General features: G+C 39.0%; 1 protein-coding gene across 1 annotated transcript in view; it reads left to right on the top strand.

Annotated features, from left to right (window-relative positions):
• Window positions 1-15,798, top strand: part of grapa (GRB2 related adaptor protein a) — a 31,646-nt gene extending 15,848 nt beyond the window's left edge. The window contains 3 exon segments of the mRNA XM_051387343.1: window positions 2,097-2,265; window positions 14,448-14,483; window positions 14,485-15,798. Coding sequence (XP_051243303.1) covers window positions 2,097-2,265; window positions 14,448-14,483; window positions 14,485-14,634 — 355 coding nt within the window. The 3' untranslated portion in view covers window positions 14,635-15,798.
• The last annotated feature ends 808 nt before the right edge of the window (window positions 15,799-16,606 follow it).

Raw genomic sequence — 16,606 nt, 5'->3', positions numbered from 1 at the left:
ATTCTCCTTATTTTTTCTTTGTCATCCATTTTTCTATCCGGTCCAGCTCTTAATGCTTCACTCAGACAAACAGCCACACAGCTTGTGGCAGTAACAAAGCCCAACCAGTAGGGTGCAGCAGACGGTGGCAGACAACTGGGGATATCGGTGGGGCTGATAGAGATCGTTCACAGAGACCATAACTGTTTTGTGTTGTGTGCTGTGAGTCCGTGGAGGGATAGGGCTGAATGAAGAGAGGCCATGGAGACACAGTGGAGCAGATAACAAGAACTGCGAAGGGGGAAAGGGGGAAAGGGGGGGGGTAGATAGAAGTCAGATAATAGAGAAGAGGAACACAGAATGAGTTAATGCTCAAAGGCTACAAAGGCAGGGTACAGTGTCAATCCAAAAATACGTCAAAAAACTTTACATTTGGCACTTTTCACTCTTCGGTTTCATCGTTTTTGGGAGACTGAGTGAGGGTGAGGAGAGGGAAATGAGGACACGCAGGGTGAAACGGAGAAGGCAGAGAAAGAAGGGCAGGGTGGAGGTGTAGCTGAATGCCATCCAGTCATCAGGGAGTCAGCCCTGCTTGTTCAGAGAGCTCAGCGTTTGAATAGAGAAAAGAATTCTGGCTGAAACAAGCCGATGCTCATTTACTCTCCCCAAGCTTGGAGCTAGTGCCAGATAGAGAAGGAGTTTGGTGAGGTTAAACCACAAATGCTATACCGTGTTTATTCTAGAGCAAGGACGTGAAAATCTACTTTATTGTAATGCCCAATGACCAATCACCAATGATGTCACAATTAAAAAAAAAAAAGAAAGCATGAATGCTGTTTGCCTCTGCAGGATTATTATATTTTTCCCGACATGGAAAATGAGATTTTAACAATCATTAGCATAAGCCTAACACACACCCCTACTTCTGTGTTGTGTTTAGAAATATGGGGGAGTTGTATTGACTTCCGCTGCATATTAGATGCATGCAGTTATATAACAGTACAATCATGGTGAGATGTCCAGATTTCTAAAGATAAGCTGGCAAGTTACTTAGCAACCACCACAGAGCAGGATAGGGGAGCAGGTATGATTGCCAATGAATACTGGCCAAACTCTTTTAATCATGACAACAAGGCATGCACTCCAACACTGTGGCTATTTTTGTTTGTGCCACTGGCTTTATTATTTTTTTTTTTTTTGCTATACTCAATTATTTTGTTCTTCTACCAACCTTGTATTATTTAATATGATATTAAATGTTACTAAATCAGAGGTAGAGAGCAGATAAACAACAAACTTGTACTTCATTATTAAATTTGTGTATGAAAATAATTGATTTTTTGAGAGTAATACATCTAAATGAGTTAGTTTGACATCTTCTGCTTTGAACAGAATCCCTCAGATCCACAGTACAGCCCATATACACGTCATTATTTGCTCTTTAAATGACAAAATATGACTAAAAAAGACCCGAGTTGTTGTCTTCATTCTCTAGTCATTATATTGATTTATTTTGCCTCGATATGGGTTTCTCTTAACGAATGCGTGACTATATAAACTTTTTTGTCTGCTTTTGTATTGTTTTTGTGTAGTCTCACCTCTTTTTGGCCAGGTTTTTCACTACTGACTTGCTGTACTTGGTTAAAAACTGATAAGTAAAATAGGAAATAAGTACCGACTCCGAATGAGCAGGAATGCACTGAAACGGATGCCAGGCCCCAACAGCTGACAGCTGTGGAGTTAAAGGGGAGGCTTTGAGGACTAAAGGCCGAGACTGTCGGTCTCAAATTTATTGTATGCAAAAAGCAATTTGTGATGTGAGAGGACACACACAAACACTGCGAGACGGGACTCAGGGAAGAACAGATCTATATCTATCCATATCTCTGACTTTCTCTCCACCCATGCTGTTAAATTAATGTTCACAGTAAATGGCTGCAGCTTATTTCACTTCACATGGTCAAAACTAGATATTAACTGGAGTTTTTTTTATTTAAAGCCAAATATTTTCTTTGATCTTTCGATTGGTATTAATCGTTAGTACCTGTCAACGCACTATGGATGTTCCTTTACGGTGAGAATTCATTTAAACTTTACACTCTCTGTCTATTTCACAGTTATGGGGACCATGTTCAGCATTTCAAGGTGCTGCAGGATCGCTGTGGTCAGTACTATGTGTGGGACGAGCTCTTCTCCTCTCTGAACGAGCTGGTGGACTTTTACCATAGCAACAGCATCGCTAAGGAGAGGACTGTCTTTCTGAGGGACCCCGAGCACTTCGCCAGGGTGAGCATGTGACTCCTTGTTTTCTGTGTCTCTTTCTTCATTTCTTTCTTTCTTTCACACATTTTAAACAGTTAATACCAAAGCAAAAGGAACAAATATCAAGAGACAATTTAATCAGTAATTAAACAGGATTAGTTTTACCATTAAAGTCCTTCCCGAGTGTAACTGACTGGTTCATTCATGTTGACAAAGGAAAGGTGGAGGTAATGTGTGTATTATTTTTTAAAAGAAGAAGCTATTAACTAATGATTAATCATTTAGAAAATATAACTTGAGATAATAGAATAAATAGAATAACAGAAAAATAATAATTTTACTCTCTTTCAAACAGACATCGCTGATTCATTTTCTCAATATCATCTTCACAAAATCCTCTTAGACTTTCTGTACCTCAAGTGTTGTTTCCTCTGACAATACTTTTAATTTGAGGAAATAGTTTTGAATTATTACTGTTTGAAATGTCGGAAATTCGTTTTTCTTACTCAGTGCAGCTCAGCATGAACGGCTGCACCACAGCAGTTACGTAGCACTATTTATTTTGCAATGTCAATTTCAATCTCCTCTCTAAACCATTTAAAACACATCTGTTCTGTTGTTCAGCCTCCCTCGTCTTCCCTCTTCTATTCAAGCCGCCAGAGATTTTATTAAATATCTGATGAGACTTTAAGACACAGTGAAGCAGCATTTTTTAACAAAAAAAAAGAGCATATTTTCTATTGTCGAATCAGTGTTTTTACAAACAAGCTACCCAGGTGTTCATATTTCATTTTGCTGTGACTTTGAGGCATAACCAGTTTTTTAATGGAGTTGACAGCTATGGGAACATTCCATATGTTGGTGAAATTTCTGGTGCTGTGACTGTGGCAGCAGGGTTTGACGTAGAGGTGCAGCTCGAAATGAAAGATCACAGGACTGCCGTCGGTTTGGAGCAGAACCAAATCAGTCATCTCAGGCGCCGAGCCACAGGGAGTGAGCACTGCTGAGCTAAAGAAAACTGATTTAAGAGGCAATTATTATCAGTCATGATTAAGTTGCTATGTATCAAGTTTGGACAGAACATTTCTTCAGTTTGTTGTGTTTAGTCCAAATTCCCTTTGGAGTTCAGACACCTAATGAGCCTCCTTGAGCTTTTTTACACCATTTCTAGGCTATTCCTGTTTTTTTAGAGATGAAAGATGATGAAGATGAAATAGGTGGTTTAATATGCATCACTTGTTCCAAGTTAGTTTGATAAGATTGTAGATATTAATATGTAGGTTAAACTATCCAAAACACACTGCCAGTAAGCAATAATGCTGTAGCGGGACGGCTAGGCGTATCCCAGATTTCAGTGTAACAATATGTTCTGTCAGGTTTAGTAGAAAATATATGTGACAGGTAGTTCCCACGATGGTGTCATCGTGGGAGAAGCTGTTGTTCTTGCTATTGTGAAGTCATTATGCAGGCAGGATTACATTGCATGTTAAGTATGTCTGGGAGTGGCAGGCGAGTCGCACCCGCAGGCGAACCATAGTCGCTATGGAGGGATGTGATCCACAGCGATCCTGACATGACAGCATGTTCACTGTACTTTGCTGTCGCTGTAAAACCTGCCGCGTGCTAATACCCATCGCATCATATTCACTTCTGGAGTCAGGCACCTGAGAATAGGCCGCCGTTCGTTTAGGGTGCTGAATTTGCCGCGGCCATGACTCAGAGCGTGCATGGGAAGTGATAAGAAAAAAGGCACCAATGACTTCTAATCCTGTCAGTTCATCGATGGCCACTTAAAAAAAATGTTTTTTACATTTGTCGTCCCTACAACATAAAAGTATAAATCAACATACTTCAATTCATTTTTTAAGTTTGCCCTATAATGAGGGCAAACCATATTCTATATGGTACTCGGCTCATTTATGCTTCCTGTGCTGAAGGATTAACAGGATGTGACAAGTTATATTTAGGTCACATTACTCATTAGAGATGCATCTCATCATTGGTGGCGAAAAGCCCATCGCTATATATATATAATATATATATATATATATATATATATATATATATATATATATCAGTAAACACGATTAATATAGAATGTCAAAATCTCCTCAGCTCTCCTCTAATTCTGTTTCATATTCATTTTAAATAATGGACATTTTATTAATGTGAGCAGGAATAAAGGTTTGTCCATTATCCATGTGGGAAAGGATGGAAAAAATAGTTGAAGTCTAGTCTAAAACCAGAGCTACATGTTTAAATGTTCCTATAATTTAAACAGTAGGTCAGATTTGAAGTGTGTGTCATTTTAAAGGGTACGGAAGCAGTTTATTACAACTCTAAAACAACTTCCAGGTTTCTACATCTGTTTTTCTGACACTTCTTTTTGTGCATGATGCAGACTGGGTCTGTTTGTAACCAGTTCTTTGACTCTGTGGTTCATTGTGCTGCAGAATCAAACCTTGCACTGCACTGCATGCAAGCAAAGAGGCTCTGGTCTCCAAGGTGCTGGCATGCAGCTAGCCTGCCACTGCTGGTTTGGGGTATTTTTGCGACGATCAGATAGGAAGTGAAGAGTTTAGTCATTGAGTCATTGCTGTAAATAAACTACAACAAACAGAGTGAGGAAATTACACACATGCATATACATCCTCTTGTGTCGAGACAGTATTTTTTTTTTTTTAACATTTTCAAGCAGGTGTTGGTATTCTGGCAAGGCTTCACATTGCCCCCCCACCCAAACCCCTCCAGTCAAAAGCTTGGAGTCGAATGACTGCAGTAATATTTGTCTATAAAAATGAAGTAGAAGCAAAACCTTAAAGAATGGGGTGATAGCACTAGTTTAAAATGCATTACTTGGAATACTCTCATGCATTTTAAAGTATATGTGAGATTACTGAATGAATGCACACACAAATATGTTTCTATTTCCAAACAGAATAATGTGACAAAATATCACTCACACAATCGGCATAAGCAGCATTTGATGAAAATCTTTAATGTGTTGAGTACCTAAGCCCGACTGGATCTTAAGTTCTTCTGAAGATGATTCACATTTATTGATCTTTGTGATGGGTGAGCTTTACTTTTACTAAATCTGGTCCTCAGATGCAGGGAGCTCCTCTCACCCCATTCGTCATATAGTCTGCATGATTTTGGCGTTAAACCAACTCTTCTTTCCCCTAAAACTTGATTTTATAGCTCAGAGACGGGGATGGTTTTTGAGACGGTCTGCTGAGCAGGCAGACTGCTGCAGTTTTTCACCTGGTGGCGCAGGAGACTTTCAGACTGGGGATGGCAGGTTTTGATCCTAAAAACAAGCTTTTGTTTTACTTGCTGCTTCTGACAAATTTAGCTCTTGTTTAGTAACATCCTGCCTCACACCTGAACAGTTTCACACATGTTCTAAATCACCGGGGATGTTGCACAGTATGTTCAGTCCTGCAAACGCAGCTGGAGCAGGTGCAAGTTAAGAATTTTGCTTTAGGGCATTACGATGCAGTTAAACTGAAAGGCAGGCGTCCCATGGGAGAGTGAAAAACTGTATGACCTAAATACTGTCACAGTCTAAACCTCTTTAATGTGAGCAACTAACACGTGAAAACAACACCAGGTCTTTTGAGCATTTTGCTTTTCTGAGAATTTACATTTTTTAGTCTTACAGTAGTTAGGCCTATATATAGTTTACGTAGCTACTCCACCTACAACCGGCTGGTGTCATGACCTCCACATAATAGCACAGTAACAATAATTGCTCTATTATTCTGTCGCCATGCAAATTACCTTCATCTACTGGTCTGCCTCGACTTCTGACAAAACTGAAGCAAAGACAGACATATCCAGTTTTCTTCTAATGTTTTATAGGCAATTATTGCTGTCATTAAACTGATTTAGGAGCGTAACTGAATGTTTATGCTTGTGAATGTCATTGTTATTTCATACTCCATTTAGTGTGGTGACTCACGTCAGTCAAGTCATGAATTGACAGGTAGACGCAGTCATTATTATCTATTCTGTTATTGTTATTATTATTATTATTATTTTGGGATAATATTTTTAAATGGCTACTGTTGGTCTTTAACAAAGGGGGAATGGTACTCCATTAGCTACCCTACCCACCCCTTCACAACTGTTCCTGAGATTTATTCAGTGATTCACAAGCCTGCATCTAAGGCTGTTATTGCTCTTGCTACAGTAATAAAACTCAAAGCGGAATATGCTGGAAAGTAGGTTTTAAATATACTTTAATGCTTTGCAATTTATTAACCAGTTGCAAAATGTTGTAAAATTAAAATAAAACATGCTTTGTCAGTAACGGTGTCCATTGTAGACAAAACCATGTTGGACTCCTATCAAGTTAAGACACAAATAATTGTGATTGAAGCCGGTGATTGTAGATGGAATTATACATATTTATTAGCACATTGTTTTTTTTTTCTTCCTTTCATGTTTTTCTCATTTTTTATTCCATCATCCTATGACGTGATAAGTCCAGGGTCAATACAATACCATATACTGAACAAAACTACTTCATACTATGTACTGTAAGGCCATCAGGGATATGCTTATTTACAGAAAGGTTCATTAGGTGGTATACGGTACTTACTCTATGTTATTCTGCCCCAGGTCTTAATTATGTTGGCATAGCTCGCCTTGCTGTTCTGTATTAATGTCATCATCTAATAAGGGTTGTGTGCCAGGTGGGTCTTGTCTATATGCATAGACTGTACAGTCCTAAAATGTATTGTTTAGACATTACTGGGTTACTGTAATCTAGAATTAGCCAATCACCAAGAAGCATCCATATATTTTAAGTTTACGTTTTATGTACTGCCATGCATAAATCTGTACAGTTAGCTTTATAGTTTTACAAGACTAAGTCAATATCCGTGACTGTTACGGAGAAAGCAGAAGTGCTGGAGAGATGGTTAGCTTTTTCAAAAGTATCAAAAGACATCAGATCAACCACCAACAGGCCTATTGCTTTGTTACAACATTTTCTTAAAGGTCCAGTGTGTGACATTTAGGTTTAGGATTAATTGTCAGAAATAGAATTTAATAGTATGTTTTAATTAGTGTATAATCAATTGAAAGTAAGAGTTGTTGTGTTTTTGTTATGTTAGAATGAGCCATATTTATCTCCAGATGCCACAGGTCACCATCCATGGAGTCCGCCATGTTGAACTATTTCTACAGTAGCCCAGAACAGAGTTTTTCATGAGTTTTGCAGCCACCATAGACTCTCCATTGTGGTTAGAAAGGGAGGGTGAAATAAGTCAGTTGCTGTCTGCAGCTACACTGCTAGATGGCACTAAATCCTACACACTGGTCCTTTAATTCTTATATTGACTTCAAGGTGTGTGCTTTATTCCAAAACTTAGAAAACATACCTGCAAACCTCATTGTGACCACTGTAAGACTGCATACCTTACTAGACTTATCTGAACAATAAGAGCAGCATCTTACTGAGATAGTTTGGGTTCAGATATGCAGGTGTCATTATAGAACCTGTGGATTTGGGTACTGATTGTAATAACAAACCATTAGCTGAAAGGAGCTACTGGTCACATATAGTACTATTCTTCCAACAGCAGCACACTTTTCCTGTACTGTAGGTCACCGTGTTTCTCTCTCATAGCCTTGAGATAATACCTATTTGCATCACAACAAGCCCCATAGCGGAGGGTGGCGTGCTGAGGGTGCTGTGTTTATCTACATGGCTCTGTAGCTTAGAGAACGTCTGTCATTGCACATCAGATCACAGCAGCTTAGTCATACTTTTATATCTGTAGCTGTATACTCTGTAACTGTTGTTATTTTAATGAGAGTCAACTGTATATTTACTGTTACTCTATTTTAACAATGCAACTAGACAATGACTTAGCAACAAGGAAGCCTCTAAAGCATTTTGCAAACTCACTGTCTGCCAAGTCTCCTCTTCATGAAGTTATATTTGATTATGTCACAAGATATTGATTTGTAGATCTAAATCTGCATCTTGTGCTTCTAATTTAGGCATTATTTTGGATTCATCTCAGTTTTGAATCATTTCTAGACTAGCCTTGCTGTTCCTATGATTTAAAGTCATTTTTAAATGCATTTTAAATAATAGTTTTTTTGTGTCATTTTTGCTTTTAATTTCTCCTGAATGTGTTTCTACAGCCACTTTAGTCTGGCAGCAGAACAAAGGGAACAAAAAGACAAGATCACATAAACGCCATCCTTCCTTTTCTTCATTAGCTTCTAAGGTTTTTGGCATATGTTCTTTGTTACGCTCTACGTCTGCAGATAAAAAACACATTAGAAATATTAAATGTAGCTTGGATCCAAACTGTGTTTTTTTCTTTCACTTTATATAAAACCTTGGTCAGCTGGTCTTCGCCATGGCCTCCTGTCACAAACTGGCTCAGAGAATGTGACAAGAAGGGAGTCCACGCAAGACATTTATATGAAACAAGAGTGATTTATTAACACTAAAGTCAATACAAAGCTAAATACAGTGATGCAGGGTGGATGCCAGCTGTAGGAAAGGAAACATAAGTTTGTATGAAAAGAACAACCTAACATTTCCCCACTTCTAACTTGTGGTCTTTACCAAGTGTCCCCATTATGGCTATCACATACTCCCAGTGACCCAAACCTTTAGCCACTGCCATCCCTCTTACTCTTAATTGCATATAACTAGTCACATGACGAAACTAGTATTTAGTTATATGGCATGATGAACATCCAAAGGATTCAATGCAAAAACAGTACCCAGAACACTGGAAGTGAGGAATAAAAAACACTGAGCAGTGAACCAAATGCACACAAGACTGGAATTGAAACAAAAGCGCTACAACAAAGGTTCACTAGCCAATCAAGTCATCCCAAGACACACACAAAGAGGAAACCAAGCTACAACAAAGCTCATACCAACAGAACCAAACAAAACATGAGCTATAGTATTTAATGCTTGTCCAAGATGCCAGGTTGCAGATAAAACACTGAACTAACACCTTACTCAATACGATTATTTTACATGTAGTTCCTCACCTACCAAACCAAATTCTGCCATGTGCCTAGCCATCTTGGAGCATACCAGGCCCGTAAAGAAGGCAACGTACCTTTAAAACCAGACCAATTTTACAATTTCAGCCACTATCTGTACAAGATTACCCACAAGACAACAACACAAATGCATGCAGTGGACATATACATTGGGAAAAATCAAAGGTAGCCACAACAGAGCCCAAGCTCCCCTCCCCTCCAGTACACTTGCTGACTAACTAGAAGCAAAAGTCTTTGGACAGATACTGGTGATGGGTAAGCATGCACAGATTTGGTGACGCTCTGGCAACAAGGGAAATGCTCCTGAGACACTGTCCTCACTCATACTAAAGTGAAACCAAGAAACTGGTTGGGTCTGCAGTTAAGATCAACCACTTGGGATGCATTACCAACTGAGACATGGCCATTCTCACCAATTACACGCACTAGTACTTACCTTAAATTACCAACAAATGGGTTTGCCAACCAACTCAATTGTGGAGAAATGCTGCTCCTTTCAAACATCCATCAGAAACACACTCCACAAAAGGAACCAGTCAAAACAAAAGAACAAAAAAACACTGAAACCCTCCAACACAGTCTGTTCTCCATTAAGATTTCACTTACAGAAATGATGATATCAGAGATAACAAGACAACTTAGTGTTCTTGCCTTGTACATAATACTCCCCAGTGTATCTTTTTAACCGAGTTTTGCATAATCCATGTGTATCTAAAATATTAGACTTCTTCAGTTATCAGCACACCGTTTCATCTTCTGCTTTCACAGAAGGCAGTGACACTAAAAGCACAAAAACACAAGGAACAAATAGTTGTTGCATAGCTCCCTTTGGACCTTTAGATTGTTAAATGAATGCATGGAAACAGGGTTATAGAGAAATCATGTTAACTTCACCCCATGTACTCTAAATGTTTCATGGAAATAATGCCTTAAGCTGATTGCTCACTGTTCGACTGTTTTTTAATTATCTTCCTCACTGTCGCATGATCACAATTTTCAATCTTTTTGACTATATGGGTCACAGACATAAAGTAAGACTGTCGAGGACTGGCTTAATCCACGTATCTTGTTCGTTCTCGTGCTTTTTGTGTTGTCCTGCCTATTATGCGGTTTCCAAACTAATTCCACATCAGCTCATTACATGGCTCTAGATCACTTCTTATCTCACCATGGCAGGATGGGAAATAATTCAATTTTTTTTCCATTTCTGTTCCCCAACATATCCCTAATGTCCTCGTGTCTAGAAGCTTTCTCTTCAAACAAAAAGCCTCTTCGTGCAAAACTTTGACCTCTTTCTGACACCTTGTCATTTTCAAATGGAAACAGAGGAAGTGTCAGAGGCTTTTTTTTTTGCCTTAAATGCCCCGTCTGTGTGTGTGTGTGTGTGTGTGTGTGTGTGTGTGTGTGTGTGTGTGTGTGTGTGTGTGTGTGTGTTTGTGTGCAGAGCTAAATCTAGTATAAAGCTGTAGTCCATTGATGTTACAGAGTAATTTGTTCCACTGTCAGCGCTGGCTCTGGGTCGGAGCAGGCGCTGGAGAGGATGATGATCACAAGGCAGCCGAGCGCAGCTGATACGGACGTACCATATTTCTCCTTCCCAAACCGTTGCTCCTCACAAGCTGGCATTGGGAAAAAAATGAATGGCTTTTCCATGTGCTGTCACACAAACAAGCATATATACACACAAAAGACGCAGGATTGCACATGCAAGCTCACAGACAACCCGAGCAAAAAGAGGCCTGTGCACACATGCTCGCTAACACCCACATACACAGCTGCAGAGTGTACGTGCATGCATGTGTGCATGAAGTCTAGACTAGATCAGCCAAACAATAAAGGATAAGTCTGTGAGGATTTTATAGATTTGTGGGATTGATAGATTGTGTCTGTGCCTCTTGATCCTAATCCTGCTGTCTGGTTAGTACGTGTTTGTGTGTGTACCTGCCCCAACTGTATGCCATTATATCAGGGCCAAGACAGAACAGTCTACAGCAATAACTGAAGATGCTGCAGACCTACACACACATTCACACGTAAAAAATACAATATCGGTATTCCTTCCAGTCTCTCTAGCCCCCTCCCAATTCATATCATATCCACTTTTCTCTGTGGGAGTGCAAGTGACAGCTAGGAGTATAGTTAAGTTCAAGACACTCTTAAAATAGCTGCTTTTATTCTGCCGCTCTTAAACTGCTTTTATTTCACAAGTCAACAGAGATCAGAGGAGGCCGGGTATCAGGAGAGGAAAAAAAACTGCTTTTGTGAACTCAAAGAAAAATATGAGTGAGACGAAGAATCTGCAGATTGAATTAAAAGCAGCTCACCTTGCATAATCAAACATCACAATTTAACAGAGCGGTTGTTTTTACTAAGAGTGTGTGTGTACATGTACAAATATAAGTGGCTCTATATAGATCTGTGTACGCCTATAGGTGTGTACTCTTATCTCACCCTCACACACATCATCAAGGTCTTATAATGCCTCTCTCCCTCTGTCCACTTGTCCCTCTCTGTGTCTTACTCTATTTCTCTTTTGCTCTCATGGTCTCCACAAATGAGTCTTGTCATTTATTCTGCTTAAAGTTGCTCTGCCCCACAAGTTAGATTTTTTTATCTTTCATAAAGATTAATGAGGAGATTTTTATGAAAAATAAACCCCCTCTTTACCAGCCTAAACCATAACGTGCAGCAGCAATCTAAAATACCTCCACTTGATTAGTCTATTTAAACAAAATACACAGACACATGTGAAATAACAGTTAAAGAAATGGTGTCTTATGTCTCAGGGTGTTGAATATAAATATAACTGCGGCAGTTTATTGCCGTCACATAGTTCCATGTTATTAGTGGGAGTAGACATGTCCAAATGCCAACTGTGGTGTCATATGTAAATGTGAACTGGCTGTCACTTTCTTTATCTGTCTACCTGTTTGTCCAGTCTGTCTGCCAACCTGTTCACCTCACTAACGCTGTCTGCCTGTTAGTACCTGTCTGTGTGTCAGTATGTCACATGTTCAAACTCTACTGTATCAGGTTTCTCTTTGTGATTTGGTCAATCAAACGTTTAGATATTATCATCATCATCATGTCCCTGAAACCCCCAGAGACATGTTATTTTTCTGAAGGAATAGTTTGAAATTTTGGGAAACGCTCTTATTCACTTTCTTGCCAAGAGTTATATGAGAAGATAGATTGAAATCTATTCATCTACCTAAACTATTCCTGAGTGCGATAGATGACGAGTAATGTTTCTAAACATGCTTTCTTTGCTGCTTTTCCATGTTAAAAGAGTCTTTAAATAATACATCAGAACATGCAATCTCTCTCATCTGCATGAAACCCATCATCTTATATAAGAACTATATATAATCCAGCTGTCACCTGCTCATGTCAGTCTTTTCTAGTGTTCAGCTGGCAGCTTGCACTGACTGGTTCCCCAATCTTTATGTTTATAAGTACAATCAACCAGTAGAAAATATCATCAGTCATCATTGAATATTTACTTTCATGTCTATATTCTTCTTCTGTTTGTGTGCCGCTGTCTTGGTCAAACCTTTCTTATGATATTAACATGAATGGACTGACAGACCATGGCAGATCTGGCTAAATAAATGTTGAATGAAAAGGATTAATAAAATATATTTGCACTTTAAAGGAATGAAGACTACATTGTTTATTAAATGGAGCTGTTCCTTTAACCTGAATACAAGGCCTGTTCTCTGTGGCTCCTGGGAATTATTATTCTGTGCATGCTGTTTTGTTTTGTTTCAACACAGCAGAACTAACCAGTCTAGTACCCAATTTAAAAAAGTCACCTACTATATCATGGCTGTTGTTGCTGAGCTGAGAAAAACAAACCATTTTGACCACCATGAATATTTCAATTCATTCAATGGGGGAAAATAGGAAGCACAGTCCTTCAATAGAGAGAGGGACTTTAATAAGTTTAGTTTAAATTGTGTAATCCTGCCCTGATCTGAGTTAGGAAGGTGGGAGCTAAACCGTGAAGTGCTTTATAGGTGTGTCATCTGCATAACATTGGCACTGAATATTGTGCTTGTTTGTGATGTGTCCTAGTGGCAGCATTTATATAGAGAACAATAAAGGGCCATGGATGAACCCTTGGGGAGCACCACAGGTCAAAGGGGATGGGCATCATCCATGACCACTGAGAAAGTCCTTCTAGATAAATATGATTAAAAACATTTTCAGGCAGTGTCCTTGATGCTGACCCACTTTTCTGGTTGATCTAAAAGTTTAGAGTGATCCACAGTGTCAAATGCAACACTTAAATCCAATAGAATTAAAACTGAGCACTTGCCAGCCTCAGCTGGAAGTAAAAAGTAATTTGTTACTTTGATAAGAGCACATTTGGTGCTACGACAAGCCTGGAAACCTGATTGAAACTTGTCAAAGATTTCATTAGCATTCATAAAAGAAGTCAGTTGTAAATAGACAGTCCTCTCTAAAAATGTTTAAAAATGGTAATTTAGAAATGGGTCTAAAATTATTAAAACTGATAGGATCAAGACTCGGTTTCTTAGAAGTGGGTGCACTGCGGCGTGCTTGAGGTAGGAGGGAACACAACGTGTGGACAGAGAGCTATTTACAATTACAGAGATCTATTTAAAATAATAATAAGCTTAACTAAGCAGCTGCAAGCTGTAGCTACATATTTAGCATACAGACGGGGGCATCAATCTTCTTTAGACTGTGTTCTGAGTCTGACACATCTGGCCTGATGTGTTTTCTGGTCTTTTTGAAACTGTTGGCAATTGCCACCCACGTGTAATTGTATGGAATGTATTTATGCTTAATAATCTACGTGTGTACATGGAAATTTACATGTCTAATTACTATAAGAGAGTGACTTTAATGAGAGAAAGCGATAAGAACGCTTAAGTTGTGTTTGGGCTCCGTCTTAAGCCTTTACTGCATAATTTGGAGTTGTTGAAGCATGTTATCTTATTGTGAAGGAAAGAAGTATGTTCCCTGAAGTAGTGTAAGTGGTGTTTGTCTTCAAGTAAAGAAAGAGTTTGGCTCAGTTTTGTTGTTTAGACATAGACTGCATGGAAGCCAACTTTTTATTAACTCTCTCTTCTTTTGCTCCTCCTCTTCCATCCCCCTCTCCCTCTTTTTCTTCTTACCCCCCCCAGCGTCCCCATCATGCCCACGCTCTCTTCGACTTCACCCCCACACCACCCCTCCCAGCTACGCTTCCTGCGCGGTGATGTCATCGAACTCATTGACTGCTCCGATTCGCTGCGCTGGAGGGGCCGTTGCCATGGACACGTGGGCTATTTCCCTCCGGAGTACGTCCAGCCCATTTACCACTGCCAATGACCTGACACCTCAGTCAAGTACACATCAATTCCCACAGGTTCATCATTGAGCTGTCTTGACCCCGCCCCTCACGCTGCTCCTCTGCTCTGCACTTGACCATTCATGTTTGGAGCAGACAACTGAAGAGCTGCAACAGAACTGCTCATTATGTTACTGACTCCTCCCACTTCCCACATGATGCCACCTGTCAGTCACAATCCTCGTCCAATCAGCTGCTACAAGCTCATCAATTGCTTCCACCTGATCCCACAACTCCACTTCTCTTTAATCATGTAAAAATAATAAATTAAGATATGGACCTAGACACTGTGGAGAACTCACATACATACACACACACACAAACTCGCAGACATAATCATTTACAGCTTATCAGCACTGGTGCAGGCTGAATAAATGCAACACACACACTCACACTAACCTTATGACAAGAAAAACCCCAGTGTGTGTGTGGCCCCTGGGAGGTTGTGGAGGAAGGGAGAGGTTTTCTCCGCTGCAGATGAATCAGGATTTGCTCCAGTGTTTTCCCGCTGTTCCCATGAGGAGATCCAGTAAGCTGGACAGAGAGACACAGAGAGTCATTGTGGTGTGAATATTTGGGACCAGGCACTCTGAGGACACTGACACAGCAGATTCCTCCCTCTCTTACTGGGCTGGCGTGTGTGTGTGTGTGTGTGTGTGTGTGTGTGTGTGTGTGTGTGTGTGTGTGTGTGAGTGTGTAGAGGGGTTTGTGTGTAAAAGGTGGGACTGAACATATGTATCTGTATGTTTATTGTGCGCTAAAGTGAATGCATGTGTGTATTGTTTGGGGGTGTTTGTTGGCGTGTGTGCTCTGTAAACCAACAAAGGAGGTTACTATGTTAAAGTGACCAATGAGATGAATGCTGCCCAGACGACGCTTTGTTTTGAAATACGCAGCTTAAAATGTAATACGCTCAACTCAACTTATGGATCATTTGTTTGTTTCTATGTATTTATTCTTATTTGTGTGTAATCTTAAAATACATATATTATAAGTAAGATTAAACATTGTAAAAAGGTTTTGTTTCTGTTGCAACAGATTAAGAAAAGCACATTTCATGTGATTAAAAGTAAGAAGTTGGACCGGTCTTCCTTAACCTGTAATGACAAATCATTTAAATAAAGAGATACATTTACCTCTTTGAACTTGAAGCTTGGATATTATTGTTCAAAAACATTAACATTTCTGTTATACTGAAAGGTAATAGACCAAATGCAGAAATAAATAATAAATAAATATCTTAATGACATTGAAACAAAGGTGGGTTGTTATTATGTGTGAGCTGCCAACTATACAATGTATCCATCATATTTTAGTTTCAACCTAATTTCTTACGTAAAGTTGATACATTTTCTGCAATGCAATACATTTTTGTTCATTTTGTCACAGAAATACACTGCAGGCATAAACAGGCACTTAAATTCATGTGTAAATTGCAATTTCATGACATTTGCCATGATATTTATGCCGGTTAATGGCATAGAATGAATGCCATACAACTTGTGCATTAAGGTAAGGTCACATTACATCCTATGAAATTGCCCCACAACCAAAAACCTGATTATACAAGAAAGACAACATACCTATAAATATTATATTCCATTTCTGCCAATAGATCCTCCTAAATGTTACACGCTGGACTTTTTAAATTCATTAAATTCTGCAAACAGGTGCTAAAATCCTTGAAAACTATTGTCAATTCAACTACTACCATTTTCAATAATAGTTTTTGCATTTTGGATAAAACAGAAATGAAATGAATGAATGAAAATGCACCTATGAATATTACATTCAATATTTCTCTAATAATATTGTAATTAACTATACTATACTATACACTATATATATATATATATATATATATATATATATGTCATTATGGAGGACAGTTGCCCGGTGCTATGTGGGGAATGTAGCACGTCCTCTCTCACCAGGATGCTGCTTGAAATTAAA

This window comes from Dicentrarchus labrax, unplaced genomic scaffold, assembly GCF_905237075.1.
Source record: "Dicentrarchus labrax unplaced genomic scaffold, dlabrax2021, whole genome shotgun sequence".
In the NCBI taxonomy this organism is placed as follows: Eukaryota; Metazoa; Chordata; class Actinopteri; family Moronidae; genus Dicentrarchus; species Dicentrarchus labrax.
Note: the sequence above shows the minus strand (reverse complement) of the source record. Positions and strands in the feature narration are given on the sequence as shown.